We start from the raw sequence: 11,640 nt of genomic DNA, 5'->3' as shown, positions 1-11,640 counted from the left end.
GGTTCAGAGAATTGTTCCTCAAAATATGTGACGGATTTTCCCACAGTGCCACATAGCAACCTATCTTATTGCTGAAATCAAGTCTAAAGTGCATATCTAGTCAAAGACCTGGCTAACAAAATATCTTTCTTTGTACTTATACTTGGTTGTAATATTTATATGTAGTGCCCTTTATGGTCCCTCAAGAATTTTTGTGCATGATGTCATTTTATTGTTTAACAGTGTTTATGGGTAAGTCTAAGGAGACCAGCAGAGTCCACAGTTGGGTCAATTGTGACCTTGCCACAATTTGTGTCATGCGATGAGGTTCAGTTTTGACATTTTGTCTGCATAGTGAGTCAGGGTACCATCAGTGCCAAAAGCCTAAAAGATACATTAATTTTTCTTTCCTCATCCATGAATCCATTTCCTCATCACATCTGTCAGTTATACTGCATTAGTGTCCCTTCTGCGTGAGGGCCCTGTATTAATTCACGATTACACTTTCTTATAAAATCCAAACCAACTTCTCTTGTTCATTTGAGCAGTTCCTGATGCTTTATCCTTGTATCTACTTGTCTGCCATTATTTGTTTCATACATAATAAGAAGCCTTCCCTCAGGTTTCTTCGTCTTGGGTTTCTCACTATCGTGACTTCCCCAGTTTAGGGGCACACTCTCAAAACAGGGATTGCACACTCCTTACGTTTGCCTCTTACCCCTGTCTATATGCCTATGAAATAAGACCCTATTAAGATGCAAACTGGGGAATAAGACCTTAACTCTAAAATGTTTAAAAATAAAGCTACCCTACAACCCAGCAAATGCACTAGTAGGTATTTAGCCAAAGGAGACAAATACAGTGATTCAAATGCACCCCAATGTTAAAAGCAGTAATGTCCCCAATAACCCAAATATGGAAAGAGCCCAGATGTCCACTGACAGATGAATGCAAAAAAAGAGATATTATATATAATGGAATATCACTCAGCCATCAAAAAGCATGAAATCTTGCCATTAGCAACAACAAGGGTAGATGAAGCTAGAGAGTATTAGGTGAAACAAGTCATTCAGAGAAAGACAGATATGATCTCACTCATATGTGGAGTTTAAGAAACAAAACAAAACAGATGAAGGGGGAGGGAAGGAAAAATAAAATAAGATGAAAATTGAGAGGGAGGCAAACCATAATAGACATTGAACTCTAGGAAACAAACAGGGTTGCTGGAGGGGACATGGGAGGTCATGGGAGGGCAAGGGGGTAACTGGGTGCTGGGCATTAAGGAGCACACTTGATGGAATGAGCACTGAGTGTCACATACAACTGATTAATCACTAAATTCTACCTTTGAAACTAATAATTAAAAAAAGAAAATAGCCTGTTTCCAGAACACTGAATGGACACTGCCATGTCTTCCTTTCTGATGATATTGCCTATTTTCACTCTAGTAGTTTTTTTTTTATCATATTCCTCATCTATTCAGTCTACCTCTATCAGAAGTTTTACATATTACCCAAAAGTAAGTCTTCAGAAGGGAACTTACCTTCTACTTTATTTTATCAAATAGCACATGAATTTTAAAAATTCAAATAGTCCAATGGGCTTATATTGAAAAATAGCAGTTTCCCCTCTCAACTTCCACCTAAATCCCTCTCTGCAAGAGGCAGCAATATTCAAGTATCCTCACTGTTTTTCTTCTCTCTTAAGACTTTCAAATTTATGCCCATATATTATTCTAATTTTCCAGTTTTGAATATTATTTATTGACTCTCTAAAATTAAAAATAAGGATTTGGCTATAATATTATCCTCCTCTCGAGTACAGAAAACAAATATTTAGGCCTAGTAGGCTTTCCCCAGCAGGATTAATCAAATACACAAATTTAAAAACTCAACGTTGAGTTTTAATATCTTAACTCTATAACGTTCACAGGTGACCCATGTGCTGGACAAGGATTTATTTAGTTGCTTAACAACTTCTTGTTTTTCTGAAGTTAGTAAATTACTTCCTGCTTTTGTTTTGCCTCCCAGAGGGAAAGTAGAGGAATTTTCAAACTAAGAGATTCTTTGCCAGCAAATGTGCACCAGGGGAGACAACATAGGAAAGTCTTTAGACTGAAGGAAAATGATGTCAGCTAGAAGCAGAGTACTCTAAGAGTGAAGAGTGCCAGAAAGTAAAAAATATAAGTAAATATAAGTACTATTTAAAATACCAACAATAATAATAGTAATGACAAGAGTAACTTGTGGGATTTATAAATTATGCAGAAAGAAACTGTGTGGGGGAGAACTGCACCAAAGGTGAAGTAAGGGGCCATGGAGTTAAATTTCTTAGTGTCCTCGAATGTGCAACAAGCTGTAAAGCACTGGCTTAGGTTTTAATGCAGGAACTCATAGATGCATCTTCTAACATCTAGGGTAACCTCTGAAAGAATAATACAGTATATATGACTAAAAAGCTAATATAAGAAATAAAATAATAAATATGCTTAATGGACATGCAAGGAGAAATAAGGGGACTAAGAAGATTAGATCTTGGAGTAGCAGTCTTTTTTTTTTTTTTAAACCCAACTATCTCAATAATAATATTAAATACAAATTGATGAGAACACCGGGTGGCTCAGTGGGTTAAAGCCTCTGCCTTCAGCTCAAGTCATGATCCCAAGGTCCTGGGATGAAGCCCCACATTGGGCTTCCTATTCGGCGGGGAGCCTGCTTCCCCCCTCTCTCTCTCTGCCTGCCTCTCTGCCTGCTTGTGATCTCTGTCTGTCAAATAAATAAAATCTTTAAAAAAAATACAAATTGACTAAACAAAATTAATTCTATTCTATCTGACAGAGATATACATTATTAGTGTGTCAAAACACTAACACAGTGAGTTTCCTTTTTGCACCTGTAACAAATTACTACAAATTTAAGTGACATAAAACACAAATTTATTATTTCATAATTTGCAAGCTCAAAAGTTTGAAATGGTTTTCCAAAGCTAAAACCAAGGCGTTAGCAGAGCTATATTCCTTCTGGAGGCTCTATGGGAGAATTCATTTCCTTACCTTCTCCTTGTGCTTCTAGAGGTTGCCTGGACTTCATGGCTAATGGCCATTCTATCTCTGAAACCACCACCATAGGAACTTCAAGTCTCTTTTTGACTCTGACTCACAGGGCTCCTTCTTTTTCTGGTATGAAGCCCTGTGATTTTACTGGCCACACCCAACCAATCCAGGATAATCTTCCCCGATGGAGATCCTTAACTAATCACATCTGAAAAGTCCCTTGATACACTCAAGGTTCCCTTATGACTTAACGGAAGGCTGAATGAATGAGAAATACCTTTGTTGTCTTAATTGAGTTTTCAAGAATGTTTACCAGCACATAGTCCATTTCTCCTAATTCACCCATAAAGCAGAACACTGATATAACTTAAGGCCCAGGAATTCAATTACTTGTTAATACACCCTAGATTCCTTACACATGGTGAAAGACCCCCTTTCTCTTTCTCCTTGCTGAAGGCGAAATTAAGTAACTTGTTACCTCCATAACTAGATAACGGCAAGCACGTATCCTGTGCAAACAGGATGCCTGTGATCACCCGGTCTGTCAAGAAGGAAGACAAATGAGGAACAGGGACCTTCCGGAGTGATAATAAGTCAAGGCTGTCAAGGCTATGTTGAGAGAGCTGCCAGAGCAACCAGCTGTGTCCGTGCCTTGAACCCAACAATGCATGATTTCAAATTTACCAATCAGACCCCTGTAACCATGCATCTGCTTCTGTAAGCTCGCTTCCCGCCACCCCAACCCCGCCCTATATAATCTGCTCCCCAACCTAGCCCGGCGCACTCAGTCTCCGGAAGGCTGATGCGTCCGCAGGCGCCTGTGTAACCAATAAACCTCTTGCAACTTGCATGCAGTGGAGGCTTGGTGTCTGCTTCTTGGGTGCAGATCGAGGGTCTTTCATTTGGAGGTCCCACCGAGATCTCTTGACATCCCACCCAAGACCCCGGCCAATCCCCACTGGGAGGTAAGCTGGCCAGCATCTGTGTCCCTGTTATCTGTGTATCTGTCTCTTTCTGTACCTGTCTCTTTGTTCTTTGTAAGCCTGCTTCCTATCTTTCTGTTCTGTATTTGGGCAGGCTGAGAAGGAGTTGACGAACTCGGACTTCTCTCCTGCTGCAACCGAGGGACGCCTCGGGGGTTTCAATTTACTCCAAGGGACGCCTTGGGGTTTCTGAATAAGGCCATTGTCTTGGGTCACCCCTCGGTCAAAAGAGGATCTCGAGTTCCTCCTGACCATCAGTTTTGTCTCTTATGTCCACAGGTCTTTGTCTCTGATGTCAACAGTTTTTTTTCATAGCATTCCGTTTAAGGAAATTGTCTGCCCCGTTTGAATCTGAGGAATGTCTGACTGTATGAATGTTTGTGTGGCTCCACCACCTTTGGCTACGGAGTCTGAGTGGGCTGCACCCTGAGTCTCGCGGAGAGTCATATGGCATAACGGTCATCTACTCCACGGAGTAGCCTGATCCGGGGTTTATACGGATAGACCTTAGCTAAGACACTCCCAAGTTCCCGCGAGGGACGCGAGCAGGACAGCACCTGAAAGCACCCCCTCCCCTTGTCATTCTGTTCTAGGAAGGAATATATATATATATACATCTATATCTATATATATCTAAACCATCATATTAAAGTCATACCTGCCTATAAATAATCCTCTTTTCCTCCCAAAATCATAGGATAGGGCAAACCATTACCACCCCCTTGAGCCTCACTTTAGGTCACTGGAGAGATGTTCAGATTCGAGCTAACAATCTGTCAGTGGAAATCAAGAAAAGAAAATGGCAAACCCTCTGTACTTCTGAATGGCCCACCTTTAATGTTGGATGGCCCGGAGATGGGACCTTTAATATCACTGTTATATTACAGGTCTTCAGCCAAGGACCCCAGGGCCACCCGGACCAAGTCCCTTACATAGTAGTTTGGGAAAGTCTTATTAATGACCCCCCTCCCTGGGTCTCTCCTTTCGCTCATCCTAAGCCTAAGCCCGTTCCAGACCCCATCCCCCTCCCAACACCCTCCGCTCCCCCTGTTCCCCTATGTCCTGCCGAACCTCCCAAACCCCCTGTTCCCCTATGTCCTGCCGATCCTCCCAAACCCCCTGTCTCTTCCAACCTATATCCAGTTATTGGTGATTCTGTCTCTTCCCGGTGTCCTAAGCCAAAGAGGGTTCTTCCTCCTGATGACTCCCCCTTAATAGACCTCCTAACTGAGGACCCCCCTCCCTATCAGCATCCTCCTCCGCCGGCACAGGCCCCAACTTCCTCAGATTCTGAGGAGGAACCAGATAATCCGCCGGAAGAACGCCACCCCTCACAATCCCCAATAGCTGGTAGACTTAGGGGTCATAAGGAAGCTATAAAGGAGGGATCTTCCAAGCTCCTTCCCTTGCGCCAAGGGGGGGGGGGCCCGGCAATCAACTCCAATACTGGCCCTTTTCAGCCTCAGACTTATACAACTGGAAGTCCCATAACCCCTCCTTCTCACAGGACCCCATAGCTTTAACCGCTCTGATAGAGTCCATCCTAATCACGCATCAACCCACTTGGGATGATTGCCAACAGCTCTTGCAAACTCTTCTCACTACAGAGGAGAGACAAAAAGTTTACCTAGAAGCCAGAAAAAATGTTCCAGGAGACAATGGAAGACTGACCCAGCTCCCAAACGTGATAGATGCTGCTTTTCCCCTGACCCGCCCCGACTGGGATTTCAACACCGCTGAAGGTAGGACCCACCTAAATCTTTATCGCCAGTTACTCATAGCAGGCCTCCATAATGCGGGGCGCTGCCCCACCAATTTGGCCCAGGTGAGACAGGTCACTCAAGGCTCAGAAGAATCTCCGACCGCCTTCTTAGAAAGACTCAAAGAGGCTTATCGTAGGTATACCCCCTTCGATCCCGATAGTCATGAACAGAGAGGAAATGTGTCCATGGCCTTCATTTGGCAGTCAGCACCAGATATTAGACATAAGTTACAGCGGTTGGAGAATTTACAAGATTTCTCGTTGCAAGATTTATTAAAAGAAGCAGAAAAAATTTATAGTAAAAGAGAAACCCAGGAGGAAAAGGAAGATAGATTAAGGAAAGAGGCAGAAGAAAAAGAAGAGAAACGAGAGCGTAAGCGAAATAAAGAACTTAGTAAAATCTTGGCCGCCGTAGTGCAAGGCAATCAAGGATTAGATGCAGGAAAGCCAGGAAGGGAAGGAGACAAAAGAAGGCCTCGGGTAGACCGAGACCAATGTGCCTATTGCAAAGAGAGAGGGCATTGGGTCAAAAGCTGCCCCAAAAGACCCCGTAACCCCAAGGAAGATACCAGACAGGCCACAAGATTAATGGCCCTAGATGAGGACTAGGGATGTCAGGGCCAGGAGCCCCCCCCCGAGCCCAGGATAACCCTAACTGTCGGGGGGCAACCAGTCACCTTTCTGGTAGATACCAGGGCACAACATTCTGTCTTAACCAAAACCCCAGGACAATTAAGTGACCGGACGGCATGGGTTCAAGGGGCCACCGGAGGAAAACAATATCACTGGACCACGGAAAGGAAGGTACATTTGGCCTCTGGTAAAGTTTCTCATTCGTTCCTCCACGTGCCTGACTGTCCCTACCCACTCCTGGGGAGAGATCTATTGACTAAACTAAAAGCCCAGATCCATTTCGAATCAAAGGGACCCACAGTGACAGGCCCCAACGGGACTCCTCTACATATACTTACTTTGCAACTAGAAGAGGAATATAGACTGCATGAGGGAGCCCCCCAACCTAAAGGGGACATAAAATTCTGGCTCTCATCCTACCCAAATGCCTGGGCAGAAACCGGAGGAATAGGGTTAGCCACCCAGCAACTTCCCATTCACATACAATTAAAGGCAACAGCCATCCCTGTCAATGTTAGACAATACCCTATGTCTAATGAGGCCCGCCAAGGCATCAGACCACACATACGGCAGCTACTAAACCAAGGCATTTTGGCCCCATGTCGATCACCCTGGAATACCCCTCTACTCCCTGTCAAGAAACCTGGAACAGATGACTATCGGCCAGTCCAGGACCTGAGGGAGGTCAATAAACGAATAGAAGACATCCACCCTACTGTGCCTAACCCCTACAACCTACTTAGCACCCTGCCTCCAACCCACTCCTGGTATACTGTTCTAGACCTAAAAGACGCTTTCTTTTGCTTAAAATTAAGTCCTCAGAGTCAACCCATTTTTGCTTTTGAAAGGAAGGACCCAGAGTTGGGAATTTCAGGCCAGCTAACTTGGACAAGGCTGCCACAAGGATTTAAGAACAGCCCCACATTATTCGATGAGGCCCTTCACCAGGACCTGGCTGATTTCTGGGTGAGTCATCCCTCCCTGATCTTACTCCAATATGTCGATGACATCTTACTGGCCGCAACAAATGAAAAGGACTGTCGAACAGGTACTGGGGACCTCCTACAAACCCTTGGCCGAATGGGGTACAGGGCATCCGCAAAGAAGGCCCAAATTTGCCAGACTGAGGTCACCTACTTGGGTTATGAATTATATAACGGCCAGCGGTGGCTAACGGCCGCAAGGAAAAAGACTATATTCAGCATTCCAACGCCCCAAACCCCCAGGCAATTGCGGGAATTCCTAGGGACGGCGGGCTTCTGCAGACTCTGGATCCCCAGGTTCGCAGAAATAGCGGCTCCCCTGTACCCCTTAACCAAACAGGATGTCCCTTTCATCTGGACCGAACAACAACAGCAGGCATTTGATCATATTAAACAGGCGCTCCTCAAATCCCCAGCTTTAGGCCTGCCGGACATAACTAAACCCTTTGACCTGTTCGTCGATGAAAAACAAGCGTTTGCTAAGGGGGTCCTAACTCAAAGACTAGGGCCTTGGAGACACCCTATCACCTACCTCTCTAAGAAATTAGACCCCGTGGCAGCAGGATGGCCACCATGCCTGAAAATGATAGCAGCCATAGCGGTCCTAATTAAGGATGCAACCAAACTAACTTGGGGACAGCCTGTCACAATCCTGGCTCCCCACACAGTGGAATCCTTAATTCGTCAACCTCCAGACCGTTGGCTATCTAATGCTCGCCTTACTCATTATCAGTCCCTCCTCCTGGACACAGACAGGATCCAGTTCGGACCTGTGGTGACTCTCAACCCCGCAACTCTCTTACCCACCCCTGGAGAGACCCCTTTACATGACTGTCACCAGATCCTTGCAGAAATACATGGGACAAGGCCTGACTTGACTGACCAGCCCATGAGGGATGCGGACCTGACTTGGTACACGGATGGTAGTAGCTACCTGCAGAACGGAGAGCGGAGGGCAGGAGCCGCCATCACAACCGATTCTCAGATTGTATGGGCAAGCGCGTTACCAGGAGGCACTTCAGCCCAACGGGCCGAGCTAATCGCCTTAACTCAGGCTCTCCAGCTGGCAGAAGGTAAGGAACTTAATGTTTACACCGATAGTAGATATGCCTTTGCCACAGCCCATATTCATGGGGAAATCTATAGAAGGAGGGGACTATTAACCTCTGATGGAAAAGAAATCAAAAATAAAACTGAAATATTGGCCCTGCTGAAGGCCTTATTTCTTCCCAAGAAGTTAAGCATCATGCATTGCCCAGGCCATCAAAAAGGAGATAGCCCAGAGGCCAAAGGAAATCGCTTGGCCGATGAAACAGCCCGACGAGCAGCTCTAGGACCCCAACTATTGACTGTGACTATCCTCACTGGGACAGAGGAGAACAGTGAGAACCCCATTTGGAGTTATGAGAAAACAGATTTGGACATCATTCAGAGGTTAGGAGCCAATTACAACCCGGTCCAAAACCGATGGGAATATCAAGGAAAAGCCATAATACCCGTTAAAATGGCAAAGGAACTAATAGATCACCTCCATCGGCTGACTCATCTAAGTGCAAATAAGATGAAATCTTTAATGGACAGAGCCAATTTAGAAAACTATTTCCCCAAACGAAATTTCCTCCTTCGGCAAGCGGCTGCAAATTGCAGAGCATGTGCTCAAGTCAATCCTGGAAGAACTAGTATCGGACCTGGAGTCCGAGTACACGGTCACTGCCCTGGTACGCACTGGGAAATTGACTTTACCGAGATTAAACCCGGCATGTATGGATATAATTATCTCTTAGTTTTTTTAGATACTTTTTCAGGATGGGCAGAGGCCTTTCCCATCAAGAAGGAGACAGCCAACATAGTTGCCAAGAAATTACTGGAAGAAATTTTCCCGAGATATGGAATGCCCGAGGTATTAGGGTCAGACAATGGGCCTGCTTTTGTCTCCCAGGTAAGTCAGTCGGTGGCCAAGCTTTTGGGGATCGATTGGAAATTACATTGTTCATACAGACCCCAAAGTTCAGGACAGGTAGAAAGAATGAATAGAACTATCAAGGAGGCTCTATCTAAATTATTGCTTGAAACTGGCTCTGAAGATTGGGTCCAGCTCCTGCCTCTAGCACTCTATAGAGCCAGAAACACTCCTGGCCCTCATGGTCTGACACCTTTCGAAATCCTCTATGGTGCTCCCCTCCAGTTGTCACATTCTTTGAGACAGATATCTCTACCCATTCCCCTTCCCCCTCTATACAGGCCCACCTGCAAGCCTTGCAGCTGGTCCAACAAGAAGTGTGGAAGCCTCTAGCAGCTGCCTATCAGGAAGAACTTAACATCCCGTCGCAGCCTCATCCTTACAAAATCGGCGATACTGTCTGGGTCCGCAGGCATTGAGCCACAAACCTTGAACCCCGCTGGAAAGGACCTCATATGGTGCTCCTAACAACGCCCACGGCGCTAAAAGTTGACGGGATCGCAGCCTGGATCCATGCATCCCATGTAAAAGCGGCACACCCAGACGGGCAGACCGAACATCCTCAGAACTCGGAATGGACCGTCAGATGCTCCCCAAACCCACTAAAGATAAGACTTGTTCGCCATTAATTTTACTCTTTTGTTTGTCCTATCTCCTTTCCCCTATAAAAGGCTCCAGTCCACATCTTACCAAGCAATTAACCTGGCAGGTTCTCTCTCAAACGGGGGAGGTCATCTGGTCCACATCGGGTCAACACACCCCGGGTACATGGTGGCCCACTCTCACCCCTGACTTCTGCCAGTTGGCAGCTGGGCTAGATGAATGGGATATCCCCACCGCTGATCCTCACTCATTACACTCCTATACTGGAGACCCCAGGGGGGTCCAAGAACCCGGTTGTAAATCACCTATAGCTAGATGTAGGCTAGCTCAGTCAGATTTTTATGTCTGTCCTAAAGATGGTAGGACTCGCGATATGGCATATAGATGCGGGGGATACCAAGAATACTTTTGTGCCAAATGGGGATGTGAGACCTACTGGAGATGCTTATTGGCACCCCTCCTCTTCATGGGACTCAATTACCATCCGCAGGAATTATACTAAGTCCAATGAAAATACTTGCTATTTCTCCACAGGATGGACCAACTATAAAAATGCCCTCTCGTTACCATTAAAAATTACCTTTAGGGATCAGACCCCAAGCAGCACTCCCTCCTGGGTGCAAGGAAAAACTTGGGGCTTTAGATGGTATCTCAACGGGAAAGATAAAGGCCTTACCCTTAAAATTAAACTTAACATTGAAAACCCCCGAACCTCGGGGATAGGTCCTAATCCAGTTTTACCAGACCAAAGAGCCCCTAACCCTCACCCGAGAGACCCTCGCACAACACCCCCGGCCACTCCGTCTGACAGCCATGAGGGAACCCTTCCCCCTGGCATCCCAGGCAAAACAGGCTCCCCCCAGAACCTGTTCTTCTCCTCCCAGTCATAAGTTAACCCTCCCTGAAGTATCGGGCCAGGGACTATGTTTAGGCAAGATACCATCCTCCCATCAGACACTATGTAATATAACAACCCTCATCTCCCCTGGTAACTACTACTTAGAAGCCCCCAATGGGACCTATTGGGCATGTAACACTGGTTTAACTCCCTGTATCTCTGCCCGACTCCTGAAGGCCACTGCAGATTACTGCGTGTTGGTCCAACTATGGCCTAGAATCACCTACCACAGATCAGAGACCATCCTCCACTTCTATGAAAATAAACCTAGATATCGAAGGGAACCCCTTACCTTGATATTAGCCATATTATTAGGAGTTGGGGGAATAGCGGCAGGCATCGGAACAGGAACCTCCGCCTTACTCCAAAGTGATCAGCTTATGCATTTACAAGCCGCCATGACTGCTGATTTAGAGGCTATAGAAAAATCAATCACTGCCTTAGAAAAATCCCTAACATCCCTCTCCGAGGTGGTCTTACAAAACAGGAGAGGGCTGGACCTATTGTTCTTGAGAGAGGGGGGATTATGCGCAGCCCTCAAGGAAGAATGTTGTTTTTATGCTGACCATACAGGGGTTGTTAGGGAAACCATGGATAAACTCAGAGAAAGACTAGCCCAAAGAAAAAAGGATTTTGAATCCCACCAGGGCTGGTTTGAAAATTGGTTTAATCGATCTCCTTGGCTCACCACCTTACTATCCACCATCTTAGGGCCCCTTATTATACTTCTACTAATCCTCTCCATCGGCCCCTGTATCCTGAATAAACTCGTACAGTTTATGAAGGA

The 11,640-nt window shown here is 45.6% G+C and overlaps 1 protein-coding gene across 1 annotated transcript; it reads left to right on the top strand.

Annotated features, from left to right (window-relative positions):
- The first annotated feature begins 3,695 nt into the window (after positions 1–3,695).
- Positions 3,696–9,981, top strand: LOC116568757. Its single transcript, XM_032304417.1, is given in 4 exon segments — positions 3,696–3,748; positions 4,712–5,364; positions 5,475–9,566; positions 9,569–9,981. Coding segments are annotated over 4 exon segments (5,211 nt in total).
- Positions 9,982–11,640: the final 1,659 nt, after the last annotated feature.

The sequence above is a fragment of the Mustela erminea genome, chromosome 11 (assembly GCF_009829155.1).
Source record: "Mustela erminea isolate mMusErm1 chromosome 11, mMusErm1.Pri, whole genome shotgun sequence".
Classification (NCBI taxonomy): domain Eukaryota; kingdom Metazoa; phylum Chordata; class Mammalia; order Carnivora; family Mustelidae; genus Mustela; species Mustela erminea.
This window is presented reverse-complemented; position numbering and strand designations above follow the sequence as displayed.